This window comes from Zygotorulaspora mrakii, chromosome 1, assembly GCF_013402915.1.
Source record: "Zygotorulaspora mrakii chromosome 1, complete sequence".
NCBI classification, from domain to species: Eukaryota; Fungi; Ascomycota; class Saccharomycetes; order Saccharomycetales; family Saccharomycetaceae; genus Zygotorulaspora; species Zygotorulaspora mrakii.
The window spans coordinates 1,034,086-1,046,978 of NC_050719.1; the positions used below are offsets into that span (position 1 = coordinate 1,034,086).

General features: G+C 38.1%; 7 protein-coding genes across 7 annotated transcripts; 1 reads left to right on the forward strand and 6 right to left on the reverse strand.

Moving 5' to 3' along the window:
* Positions 1-258: 258 nt before the first annotated feature.
* On the reverse strand, positions 259-2,607 carry DNM1 (dynamin-related GTPase DNM1; the record flags this gene model as incomplete). The annotated part of the gene is made up of 1 exon (XM_037286417.1): positions 259-2,607. The coding sequence occupies one exon, from the start codon at positions 2,605-2,607 to the stop codon at positions 259-261; it is 2,349 nt and encodes a 782-aa protein (XP_037142312.1).
* A 347-nt stretch (positions 2,608-2,954) lies between these two features.
* On the reverse strand, positions 2,955-4,253 carry RTT109 (H3 histone acetyltransferase RTT109; the record flags this gene model as incomplete). Its single annotated transcript, XM_037286418.1, has 1 exon — positions 2,955-4,253. One exon carries the CDS (start codon positions 4,251-4,253, stop codon positions 2,955-2,957), a length of 1,299 nt encoding a protein of 432 aa, XP_037142313.1.
* A 214-nt stretch (positions 4,254-4,467) lies between these two features.
* Positions 4,468-5,049, reverse strand: PRE3 (proteasome core particle subunit beta 1; the record flags this gene model as incomplete). Its single annotated transcript, XM_037286419.1, has 1 exon — positions 4,468-5,049. One exon carries the CDS (start codon positions 5,047-5,049, stop codon positions 4,468-4,470), a length of 582 nt encoding a protein of 193 aa, XP_037142314.1.
* A 379-nt stretch (positions 5,050-5,428) lies between these two features.
* On the reverse strand, positions 5,429-8,356 carry SFI1 (Sfi1p; the record flags this gene model as incomplete). Its single annotated transcript, XM_037286420.1, has 1 exon — positions 5,429-8,356. One exon carries the CDS (start codon positions 8,354-8,356, stop codon positions 5,429-5,431), a length of 2,928 nt encoding a protein of 975 aa, XP_037142315.1.
* A 210-nt stretch (positions 8,357-8,566) lies between these two features.
* Positions 8,567-9,976, forward strand: OST1 (dolichyl-diphosphooligosaccharide--protein glycotransferase subunit OST1; the record flags this gene model as incomplete). The annotated part of the gene is made up of 1 exon (XM_037286421.1): positions 8,567-9,976. One exon carries the CDS (start codon positions 8,567-8,569, stop codon positions 9,974-9,976), a length of 1,410 nt encoding a protein of 469 aa, XP_037142316.1.
* Positions 9,977-10,068: 92 nt separating this feature from the next.
* Positions 10,069-12,066, reverse strand: ORC3 (origin recognition complex subunit 3; the record flags this gene model as incomplete). Its single annotated transcript, XM_037286422.1, has 1 exon — positions 10,069-12,066. One exon carries the CDS (start codon positions 12,064-12,066, stop codon positions 10,069-10,071), a length of 1,998 nt encoding a protein of 665 aa, XP_037142317.1.
* Positions 12,067-12,427: 361 nt separating this feature from the next.
* Positions 12,428-12,784, reverse strand: COX16 (Cox16p; the record flags this gene model as incomplete). Its single annotated transcript, XM_037286423.1, has 1 exon — positions 12,428-12,784. One exon carries the CDS (start codon positions 12,782-12,784, stop codon positions 12,428-12,430), a length of 357 nt encoding a protein of 118 aa, XP_037142318.1.
* Between the last annotated feature and the right edge of the window lie 109 nt (positions 12,785-12,893).

The window sequence follows — 12,893 nt, forward strand, 5'->3', positions numbered from 1 at the left end:
ATAGGTTAAAAGTATATAAAAGTATGCTTGTTCCGAACAAATTAAATATGTTTAAAGCTAGGAATCTAAATAGGTATGCGACCCTAAATACATTTTTGAACTTGAATTATTCAAGTTCCAATCAGTAGGTTTGCAAGCCAGAAAAGTGAATATGTATAGAACTTGTTCAAGTATGTAGGTAATTAGAAATTCTATTCAATCTAGATTGTGAAAAGAGTATTTTTCTAATACAATTTAATGCTCACTTTTTATGAATATTTACAGGATGCCTCCAATAATATTTGATGCTTTCTTGTAAGTGTCAAGAAGCTTGACACACTTTTCACGATCTTGCGCCAATGTCTGATCCTCTTGTAACAAAATTTCAAACATTGATTCTTTATACAGCTTTGTAACGAGTCTGTTTTGCAGTGTCTCCTTAGAAAAGTTTACTAGGAGGCACATAGCAGCTTTAGGAACCTGATCTTGTATCATTTCCCGGACAATGTTGAAGTACGAAACTATCAATCTACGGATTAGCTCACATTCTAACTGCTCCCTTTCTGTAAGCGCAGGTGCCATCTCTTCATCGTTATCAATGTGGTCCTGTTTGGCATCATTGCTGATCTGCAAATTATTCATGTCAAGGTGTGTCTGGCCATTAATGTCTTTATTGAGTCTAGTAATGCCATTAATCCTACCATGCAGCGGACCATTTTCCGGGTGCTCAATGTTGTCTTTCCCGAAAAAATATTTCAAAAAAGAATCCTTAGATTTGGCGTCGGCTTCATCCATTCTATCTTCAGGCTCACTTTCAAGAGAACGATTCGATTCAAGCTTTGGTGAATTTGAAGGAGACTGTGAGGCTCTGCTTGAAGTTTCTTTCATAGAACCAACATCTGGTGAAGAGCTTTTGATACTACTTTTTTTGTTAAAAGCAACCATACTATTATTACTCTTACGTTTTGCTATTATATCCGACATAGCTTCCGTAGCACTCAGAAAGTTTGGGTGGTTCGTATTGATGTAAGATCTATGGATTTCAATCAAACTTTCGACATATGAGCGCGTAGGACCCAAACGTTCCCTTAATAATTCACTTACCACCTCAATAAGCTTGCTTTGTAATTTCGGGTATCTCGATAATTCTGGGGTACCACAGTTATGACAAATTTTCATCAACTCCTCATATACTAGTTCGATGCACCGTTGAGATGGATCCAACAAAAGCTTAATCTGTGGTTTAACCAGTAAGTCAAACGCAAGTTCTGGGACGAAAAGTGAGGGTCTTGGCCCAGTAGAATTCCTTACGGCAGTTCTTATATCTGACATGCTCAGGTTTGCGGTAGGACTTATAGATTTCAAAGAATTACCAAATATGGTGTTGTAAATGTAATATATCCTTGCTCCACCGCATAGTTCTTTTGTACTTATATCAGAAGAAGTACCGTCGATAGAAGAAATGAAGTTTGTTGCAAATTTATTCATCAGTTGAAGCACAAGGCCTGCTCTATTTTCACTCGTAATTATTCCCATACCGCCAAAGGCTTCCAATTCTTGTTCCGTTTGACCAATCAAAGTATTCAAGCGAGCCTTAATATCCGGAAGCTTATCTCTGATGTGACTCATAAGAGTTTGGTTTAAAAGCTTTGCTAAGTAACGAGTGCCACACCTGGTCGCAATAGTTCTGTACACAGGGTGCCTATTAAAGTACTCTTCTTCATTATCAAGGGCTTCTTCAACAGTTTTGTTCAACTGAATATCTTGCTGAGAACGATTTACCACACCAACGAAGCCAAGTTTCAACGGGTAAGTTTTACCTGATAATATGTCCAAAGCGTTTGTTCCAGAGTCCATTAAATCCAATTTAGTTATGACACCTATACTCCTCTTACCGTGGGGATCAACTTCTCTCGCAAGTTTTAGTGATTCAGAGTTCACCAAATCTACATTTGCAGGTGACACAGCAAGGATAATACAACTTGGGGTGGCGACATACTCTAAAATCAAATTCTTGATTTGTTTCTCAATGTCAGGGGGTTGTTCACCTATTGGAACTTTCGTGATACCAGGTAAATCCACTAACGTTAAGTTCAAAACCTTCGGAGAATAAACCTTCAAATTAATAGGAATCTTACTGATGCCCTTGTTTTTTCCCGCTATTCTTGCCGTTTCATTTTCAATTTCTTTTCGAATATCACTAAAATCATAAAATCGACGTCCTGGTAAATGTAAAAACTCACCCCACTCTTCGTCGTTTGGTTTTTGGTATTCAGGAGCTCCTTTCCTTAAATGCTCCTCCAAAGTCATTTCCTCAGTACTCACCTTCTCTCTTAAAGAGTGGGAATTTTCATTTGCTACTGAATCACTAGATGAGGAAGGGCTTTTGATCAGAGGAGAATCATGCGGGATGTTGTTCAATTGCAAAACCAATGGTCTTCGAGTGACGATACCTGTCCCTCTTGGCAAAAAATCTTTTCCCACCAAGGTCTCTAATATCGATGACTTCCCAGAAGATTGAGAGCCAACCACAGCTAAAATCGGTAAATCAAAAGTGTCAATTCCTGCGTCATACATAACATCTTGCAGTTTGTTGACTGTTGGGATCAAATCTTCTAAACTAGCCATTTTAAGCAAGTCGGAGATTTATGCGATTGACTCTTTTTAGATCTAAATAACGTACCCTTAGTGTTGACACTGATTTGAGTCAGTCAAAAGTATAGGCTCCTTAAAGCGAACAGACAAAGTTACAATCACTTGCGCAATGCTTCTTCTTTTTCGTGATCTGCTACAGAACTTGTAGAGCAATACCGAAACGTTTCACGAGACCAATCGGGACCGAACCAAATTTTTCAGCCAAATGAAATCGAGGAATAACAAAAAGTTAATGTGTACGAACGTTTTGATTTCGGACTAGGCCACTCACTATACAAATGCATGGAACTTTATAGACATTTTACATATTTGCGAGAGTTTTATTTCTTTGGTTTTTTGCGAACAGATAATGTATTAATTATATCCTGCCTTCTCTTCTCAATTGACTCTTTTTTAATCCATCGATATTTCGCCACACCCTCGACTTTGATTAGCCTTCGTCCAAATCTGTCTCCTAGAAAATATTTTACGTTAAGGTAGGCCTCAAAAGCGCCTTCTATCGTATCGTATGCTTCTCCAGTGATGTAGTTCTTAATGCTGTTGAATTGCTTCTTTGAGGATGTTAAAAACACATCGTGCTTATTATTAGGTACATAGATTGGTTCCTCAGCTTGATGTCCTTGTATACCTATCACGGACACGGTAACGCTGAGTCGAAACTCCTGACGTTCCTGAAGCTCAGCCCAGTATGCTTTTAGATACATTGAAAGGATCCTCCCTTCATCTGCAAGTTGATGCAAAAAACGCGATTTGGGATCGTCAGGAAATAGCGGTATTCTAAAAGCTGCCAGATCGTGCTTTTCGTTTGACTTTTTGGTAAACAAATCACCAGCCTCCCAGCCATTGTGTTTCAAACCTCTGAGATAGCGATTGACCACTGTCTCATCTTCCCCAGGTATGCGAAGATTGGCTGTTGTATTCTGGTCGAAGCATTCCACTATCAATTCGTCAAGTATATCTAGCCACCATTTCAGTAAGCTTGCTCCATCCAATTGATGTTTCTTTGGGTTTTTTGATGATTCGGCGAAAAGATATTGCGGCGATGGCTTGGTGAAGAGGCATATTTTGGTGATAATGTTCGGCTGACACTGAAAGCTGTGATAGATTCCTACATTCAAATTTATACTGGACATAAGGCTAACATCGCCTTGCCTTTTGGCAAGTAGTCGTAACGCATCTGTAGGTTTTGTTTTCTTTGTGATAAGATGTTTATCAAATTTATGATACTCTCTATGCCTTGGTATTACCTTCTGTAAATAGTAATTTGGATTAATGGATAAGACGTATCTGAGCAATTGTTGGGTGATCTTTTTGAAGCTAACTTCGCAGTCGCAGTAGCCGTTTGTATCTGCTTTGGAAACAAACACGATTCTTTCTGCAATGGTATCCTGCACTTCTGGAGTTAATGTAATATATACATAAATTTCCAGCGCATATATTGCCTTTTCCTTGTGAAATAGTGCAAAGAAATGCTGATTTTTTACGGTAATAAGTCCTGATTTATTAGAACTTTGTGGTGTTATGACAGGATGTGACTCCTTAGACGGGTTTTGTAAATGCAGAATTTCAAATTGCTCTTGATCAGGTAGAGCTTGAGCTAAATATTCCCTCAATGCCATTGATAATATCTTTCTTATCCTGAAGTTTAAGCTCAATCTTTCTTTTGTGCTTCAAACACAGCGAACCTTACTATTTCGTAGATTATGGTCAGCTTCTTCAACACATTCGCGGAGGGACATAGTGAAAATGAATCGAAAGTTTACATGCAAGTGCAAATGATAGAAACCGCATACATAAAATATATCTACACAAGTCCTTTTATCGGAGGGCATTCTATAATTTTTCATAATCTTCAGGATAGAAGATCAAACGTTCGACACCTTCCTTTGTCAATACCACCATTCTTATAACACCACCAGAAGAGCCGTCCCATTTAATCGCTTGGGACAAAGAATTTTTCATGAACGTTATCGTTTCCTCCTTGGTCATATTCTCTTTGAAATTCTTATCACAGTACCCGTAAATGAACGTAGAACCGGATCCTGCAATTGCAAAAGGCTGTTTGTGCAGCGATCCTCCCAATGGTATACTATAAACTTCTCCCTTGCTCCGCTCATCATAACCTGCAACAATGATCCCGGCTGATAACGCATCCTTATTCTCATAACATATTTCTCTAAAGATTGATGCCGCAGTCTTAGTCGATGGTGCTCCATATTGTACAGTATACAATTCTAAATGGTGTTGTACTACATCGGCAACAGCTTGCGTATCTGCAGCTGATCCTGACCTACAACACCAAATAGAGTCATGAACTCTAGTCAATTTATCTGTTACACGATTCGCGATATATGCTCCAGTGGTTGTACGGGAATCCGCACCTAATATCACACCATCTGCAAAAGTTACCGCCATACTGTTTTTAAATGAGATGAAGATAGTTAGTATAATGGATCTTCAGTTCACCTGAGAAATGCAACTTGCGATACATACATTGATGTCCCCAGACTGACTTCGCCCTTTTTCAGACGATTCACGTCCACTTGAATTCCGTTCATTTTAAAATTCAAACGCCCGTCTTTTGGTATAATTTGAGCTCCACTTCAATCCTTTGATGAACTAAACTTGGCTAGTAATACTCTTAAACAACAGGTTATTTTTGTACTGCCTTTACTATGAAATCATTTAGTCACTTTTCCCTTTTGCCACCGACCGCATCTATGTCTTAACATTCGGCAGGGTAACCCCATCATACAGAATGGACATACCAAAGTGCCAGGAAAACTTGCTCATTTCAAGTTCGTCTAGTAGGCGAATCATCAAACGAAATATCCTCGTCTAGCTCTAGCAAAGATCGATCGAGTACCGGGTCTTTCTCATCGTTTTGCTCGACAAATGGGTCGAGTTTGACTTCTGGGATACGCTCGAAATTGATATTATCGATTTTTGAAGCCAGATTCTTGTTAATTCTTTCAATAGATATTCTTGGAGGTGGCAATGGCTGAGCAACCCAATGTGTGTTTTCATTCTCTCTCGAAAATTTCTTTTTAGCGATTGAGTCGAGAGTAGTAGAGGATTTTACCGGACTTGGTATTGCTCTTCTTACTTTACTATAATGGGATTTCATCGCCTCTAGGCGGTATTTTTTAACGCCTTCTGAACCTGGAATAGTATTGTTATTTGAAGAGGTGTTTCGTACAGGAGTCACTAAATTAGAGCTTGGTGCGAATTGCAGTGCGTCGACAACCTTCCCACTTTTTTTCCACCTCAATTTTTTGGGTGAATGTTCTGTTCGATTTTTCCAGAGTAATAGTATACCTCTAACAGCAGCTCTATCCCACCTTTTCCTAAATATTTGCACTGTTTCATCATTTCTTCTGCTTTTCAATATCTGCATACTCCAAACTTTAAGATAGCTTAGCAAAAGTGAAAGATTCCTCTTGTTGATTTCTCTTTCACTCTTTTTATGCAAACCACGGAGTGATCCTAGGTGCGCTTCCCATGAAAAAATCATATTCAGCATGAGAGATTTTCTTCTCAGGTCATCACTTATTTGCAAAAGTCTTGCTATATTTGCTTCCTTTGCCTTTATGGTTGCGAATAATCTTTTCTTAAGGCTCCTTCCATATTTCAGCTCTGACTTCTGGAAGCATTCCGATTGGTAAAAAACCATCCTTTTAAACCATACTTGTAAATAGGAGTGTTGGACGATGTTGTTGTTTTCGAATTGATAATCATCTAGCATGTCTTGCAGGTTTTTTATCTTTTTTGAAATGGCCATTTCTTTCCACAAAACAAGATAACGAATAAGATTACCTTTGGAAATTTCCACAGGGTTAAACTGCCTTGAAATTTCGTTTACCTCTTCACCATGCTTAATTCCATGCCTCATAGTTTCTAATGCACAAAATTTCTCATATATCAAGAGTCTTTCATTGATTTCGTCTAGTACACCCAATTTACCGACCCACTTACTCATCTGTCTTCTTAAGCAGCACTCGTCATAGTGATGTGTTGAAAATGAAAGTGCATCGCACTTTTTCAAGTATGTGCTTTTCCATCTCAAGAACATCATTCTTGCTATAATGCCATGCAAAAAATGAGCATGCTTTTTGCGAAGTCTTGCCTTTACTAACCATTGCTCGAATGTGATTGCTAACCTTCTTCTATCGTTCCTATACATATGACTTTTGACTTTTGATGCGATTCTCCACGCCAACATCGCATTAAGTAATTGTTGCTTTCTTCTGAACTGGTATGCCTGAGAATTGAAGTAGAGCCTTTCTCTCCAGGCATCCAGGAAAAGCGTAACGATTTGTTGATTTTGCTTATTCCAAAAGCTATACATGCTGATATGCTCTTGAAACCTTTTTTGCCATATGTTCTTGAATGTATATTCAAGTAGCAATCGATCTAGCCTTGCCATCAGCTGAAGCTCTTGATTATTCCTATTTAAAATGTCCTTCAGAGTGTTTAATGTTCTCTTATTCCTGAACCTAGTTTCCAAAGAAGCTAAGTGATTAGAGTGTGCAATCGAGGATTCTGTCTTCTCATACCATTTCTTCAAGTAGCTACTCAGTACAAAAATTGAGTCTGTAAACTCTGCACGGGCTTTTAGTAACTTATAATGGTCTAATTTTGATTGTAATTTTCTCAAAAGGATTCTTTTCAAATCGTTTTTATAGCAGGTAAACTGTGTTTCTGCAAACCTCAATCTCATGAATCGCAGAGCATAACGCTGACGCTCTCTAACATATTTTCCGTTTGCCTCTGTCTCCATGAAATTCATAGTTTTGACATACTTTTTTATTTTACGGAAAATATGGTCTAGAAAAAAATGGTCTGCGAGACCATCCTTGGCATGATTTGTGTCTAATTTACCCATCCATTTGTCGAAGCCTGAAGAGAGTGAAGTGAATACCCTGAATTCATTGGCTTGGGTAACCAAGTTTGACTCCAAATACTGATATTTTCTTGACCAAATTGCGGTGTATTTTCGTTGTATATACTGCTTCCACACATTTTCGAGCTTAACCAGACTTAATTTCATGTCACATTTCAACTGCCAAGCGCTGAAAAATCTTTGAAGATTGCCAAGCATCATTTTATGCTCGAATAGAGCCAACTTCATGATAAGGTTCTCCGGCCTCAGAAGAAATTTGTTTAGTATTTCTTCCATTACAGGGCCAAAATGAAACCCATCACTCAACTCGTTCTGCAACTCTAAAAAGTAGCGATCTTCCAATACGTTCAACCCGCTTTCAATGATATGGTTCATGTAACTTTTGAATATCTTTAAAAAGTCCAGAGACATTTTATTATTGAGAAGGAATACTTGTATTCTGTTGTACAAAATAGCCAAAATTGGGTAGTACTCTTGATTCATACTCAGGTCCTTGCGCTTTACAACGTTGTTGTTTGTATAACGATAACCTTGGAACTCTTCTGCATTCAGGGCGGCCTCTGCTTCTTCGTGATGTAGTCGTTTAGGGAGAAACGAGAAGGGCTCTTGCGTATTTTCAGATAAATCAGAATTCACAGGGAGGTATTCTGTTATATGAACACGATCAAGTAACTCTTGAATACGTTCATTGACCAACGAATCAGTAGAGTCCGAAACAACATTCTCATTAATCAAAAGTTGCGTAGAAACGCTGCTGTCAGTACCGTCTGACAGCTCAAAATTTTTGAGCAGAAACTCCTTTGAGCCATCTCCAGCCATATTACCTCTGCTAACACCATTAAGAAGCGCTACTTTTCTACTTTACATTTCATTTGTGAGAACCATGTATGGTTGTTACCCTTCGCGAAGTTCATTAATGAAAAGAGTTCGGGAAAGGACACGATCGAGACAACATAGTCAAAATACTTTTGAAGGAGGGCGCACGAAAAATCACCCATTGAGGATCCTAAATAACCTAAACACACAAGCATGGTGAATTGTTGGAGCTGGTACGTTGCGGCTATCTGTATCTTTCTCAGATTTGGCCTTTGTGAATCATTTATTCCAAATAGTTCTTGGGAAAACATTGAGTACCAAAAGCTGGTTGATGTCAAGCACGCATATATCAATGAAGCTTTTCTGATCACCATCAAGAACATTGCAAGTGAACCACAGAGTGAATACTTTTTGGCGCTCACAGAGGAGATATTCGAGAAGATTTCTTTATTTGAAGTGCAGCTTGCGAACAAAAATGTGTATGTCAATGCATCCTTATACCAATCAAAGTGCCTACTTGATGATGGATCAGTTGTGGGTTATGGATTAATCAGTCTTCCTTCCCCAATTGAGCCCGGCAAACAAGTATCTTTGACAATAAAGCTATCCCATACTGCTCATGGCCTTCCACATCCTGAACACATATTATTGAAGGATGCGCAAAATTTGCGTTTCAAAACCGCGAGACTCCCATTTTCTGCCTACTATACGAGAAAAGCAAACTTACAGCTGCTGGGCAGTTCCAAATTCACTGAATTGAGTGCTCCAAATGACCAAAGTTTAAGAGGTACGCAGAGAGATGATTCTTATGAGTTCCAGTCTTGGGATGACATTCCACCTTTCGAGACGAAAAATCAATTAGACGTCATTTATGTGCACGATTTACCTCTCATTGAGGTGCTGAAATTGAAAAGAGATGTATGGGTATCCCATTGGGCCTCCACTTTACAATTTGAAGAGTATTATGAGTTGATTAATCGTTCTGCCAAGTTGAAAAATGGGTTTTCCAGGTTAGAACTAATGCAAGACCAGAAGAATATGAGGTTGAGTCATTATTGCTCTGTTTTGGAGATGAATTTACCTGAGGAATCATCTGAGCACTATTATACTGATTTAGTTGGAATGGTTTCTACTTCTCGTGTGCTTGGTGATAACTTGTACATCAAACCGAGGTATCCACTGTTTGGTGAATGGAAATATAATTTTACTGTGGGTTGGACTAATAAGCTATCTACATTTTTACGCCAGTCTTCAAAGGAGTCTTTCATTTTGGTCGTTCCATTGCTCAATGGCCCAACAGATGCTTTTTATGGAAAATCCGAAATTTCAGTCTTTTTACCAGAAGGTTCAGTACTTCAAGCATTAGATTCCTCTGTTCCTATGAAGTCAGCAGAAGTACACACACAAAAATCATATCTAGATTTGAATAAGGGACATATCAAGGTAACCTGTGAATTCGACAACATGATAGATGCAAATAGAGATGGTCAAATCGTGGTAAAATATAGTTATCCATCACAAGCTGCTTACAAAAAACCATTATCCGTTGCATGCTATATTTTTGCAGCTTTGATGAGTTTTTTCTTGTTAAAGAGTGTAAATTTGAATTTGGATAAGAAGTAAAAGCTTTAATGAGTACTTGAGCATGCGGCTAATCGTAAATAACACATGAATACAGTATACAATTGAAGTTTCGATGCATCATCACTAAAGACTCATATACCTCTCCATATGTATTTTTCTATAATGTCGGAGTCTTTGTTAGTCTGTGTTTTGATCATTCCAATATGATCGAAGTCAAAAAGTGCCTGCATGAATAGCGCTAGAGAAATTTTATCAAATGTCTCTTTCTCGTTGTCACTCTCAAGAAAACTGCAGTAGTTATCATTATTGCTTGTCTTTTTGACGAAAGCCATTATCTCTGCTTTGGGCAGGGTATCTCTAAAAGTGGTGTAAAAGTCGTAAACATTAATGAAAGAGTTTGCCTCTCGATAAAGTTTAAAAAAGTGTCCAACAACAGGGGCCAAGGATTTATCTAGAGATTCGCTTTCTGTAATATCTTTTACTTGCCACTTAGTCAACGATATTGGAAGAATTCGCTCCCAGTGCAAAAGATTATCCTCTAAATTAGACCTATAATATGGAAACAGTGCTTGTGTCAGGAGACCATTGCTATTATCGAGTGTAAATAATTCTTGGAAAATGGTGTCTATTGGGTCGAAATTCAGCTCATTGGTGTACTCCTGACATATCGGCCACTTTTGAAGGTATGACTGCAACTCGCCCTTCAAAAGTTTATGATAAAGCTCAATCAAATTATAATTTTTAATGCCAAGTTCGTTTTCCAAAAAATTTGCAACGTACTTTGCGTAACCATTCACTGGATTCTCCCTTACCAGAAATTCCATGAAAAAACTGGAGAGTGTCGAGTTTTCATTATTGATTAGAGATCTAATCTCCTCTGGAGGAGAGCCCTCTTTGAGGAGACCCTCAATGAAGAACATGAATGTGGGACATTTCACGAGCATTCTCAAGTAATCCTTATTTAAATAGTCCGCATTCACTGGATCAATGAAAACCGAAAATGGATTATGAAAAAAATATGACATCAAAGAGTAGTCTAGGATTTTAGTAAGGAGCTGCAAGTTGTGGTTCATGTTGTTGGCCATCTTATCCAAAAGAAATTGAACAAATCTAATTGACAGGTTAAGTTTTCCATCCACAGTATCTAGAAAGCTTTGAAATATTTGATTGCCATACTTGAATCCCTTGTTGCTAGAGACATCCAATTTGTTATAGTTTTTTTTTAAAAGCCTAATTGTAGATTGGGTCAAATTTTTTTCAATATTTGAAATATTTGTGTTTATATTGAAAACTAAGCTTAGTTTAACATGTGAATGTTTTAAAGCACTCCTCAACAATATGATAAAACTGTCGAGGGTATGAGAGTTTATAGAGTCCACATCTTTAAAGTTAAAAACAAGGCTTAAATTTTTGCCAAAAATCATTTTGAAGTTTTCAACAAGCGTTAAATCATAAGAAACATCGCCCTGCTCTCCTTTGTTCACTCTGATATTATCGATATCATCTCCGTCAGAATGATCAGCCTCTTGGCCATCTTGGTCATCTTGGTCATCTTGGTCATCTTGGTCATCTTGGTCATCTTGGTCATCTTGGTCATAGTAATCACTTCTTGCGTTATCTTCCAACTTTGCTATGATTTTGCGAGATTGGCAGCTACCGATATTCAATATTGCGTCTGCATATGAGTATAGTTTGAACATAGACCTTCGAAGCATCATTCTTACATTAGGCGATTCTTTGGGTGTCAGCTCTATAAGAACATTCAAAGTATCTTGACTATCCCTCGGTAGCTCAATCTTCGTAGTACTATCAGAGCCTAGAAGAAGCAATGTCGTGAATGACGCCGCTTGAGCATCAGTATGAGTGGTTTCACATTTTGGAAATAGAATATCTGAAATCTCTCTTTTCAGGTCTTTTTCAATATTTTCTGTAATGGCATTCACTTGACTGTGGAAATGGGAATGAAGCTGATGGTACAGGTGCCATCTGATCTGCACATTTGTGCTAGATTCTTTACCCTCTAAAAGCTTGACGAATGGAATATCATTTTTGGCAGTTTTCCGTTTCTTTACTTTTGGATAAACGGTATAGTGAGTCTTTTGAGCATTTGCAAACTCCTTTACGTCCATGAATATTGATTATTTGTCCGATATATATTACGGTTAGATCAAACATATTTCATCTAGCTTTTCTGCGATTGATTTGGAAAGACATGCCCCCATTATACAGGACAAATCGTGATGTTTCGCGATGGTGGTGTAAAAAAAAAAATACGATTTGAACTATATTTATTTACATATCAAAGTACATGCATCCAAGAATCTCAAGATACCATATTATATCTGCTCCCTAGTAGAATCACCGTGTTGGAGTCCATTCCTTCGCAAAAACATGCACATAAATTTTGTAAAATTCGCCATGATCGCAAAAGAGTACACTGGAGATCAGTACAGAGAAGTATCTGAACCCTAACTACATTTCGCTCATTACTCACCACACATTTTCCGATTCACCTTTTCTTCTAGGCACTCTTACTTGTTCCCAATCCTGATCAGCCAGACCTTGTAAACGATAGTACTCTTCCTTCATATCAAACTGACGCTGGTTGTTTTTCATTTTGACAAGATCTTCTTCGTTCATTTCCTGGATTTTACGATCCTGCTGCTCATATTTCACTGCAGTGAAGCTTGATAGCCAAAAAGATGCAAGGGTAATTAATCCACAAAAGGGCAAACCGAAATATAAAAATGGATTCTTGTTCATTCGTTTTTGATATCTTCCAGCGAACGAAAGATCGTAAGCAAGCTGCTGCCTTCTAGACCTGAACTTTTTGCCGCTGAATGACATCTTTAGCGTGCCAAACGGTAGTTTTCAACAGTCAACAGATCAATCTCGATAAACAGTATTGACTGAAATGAGGGCCGTCCGAACTTTTAAATCTTGACGTCACGTATGA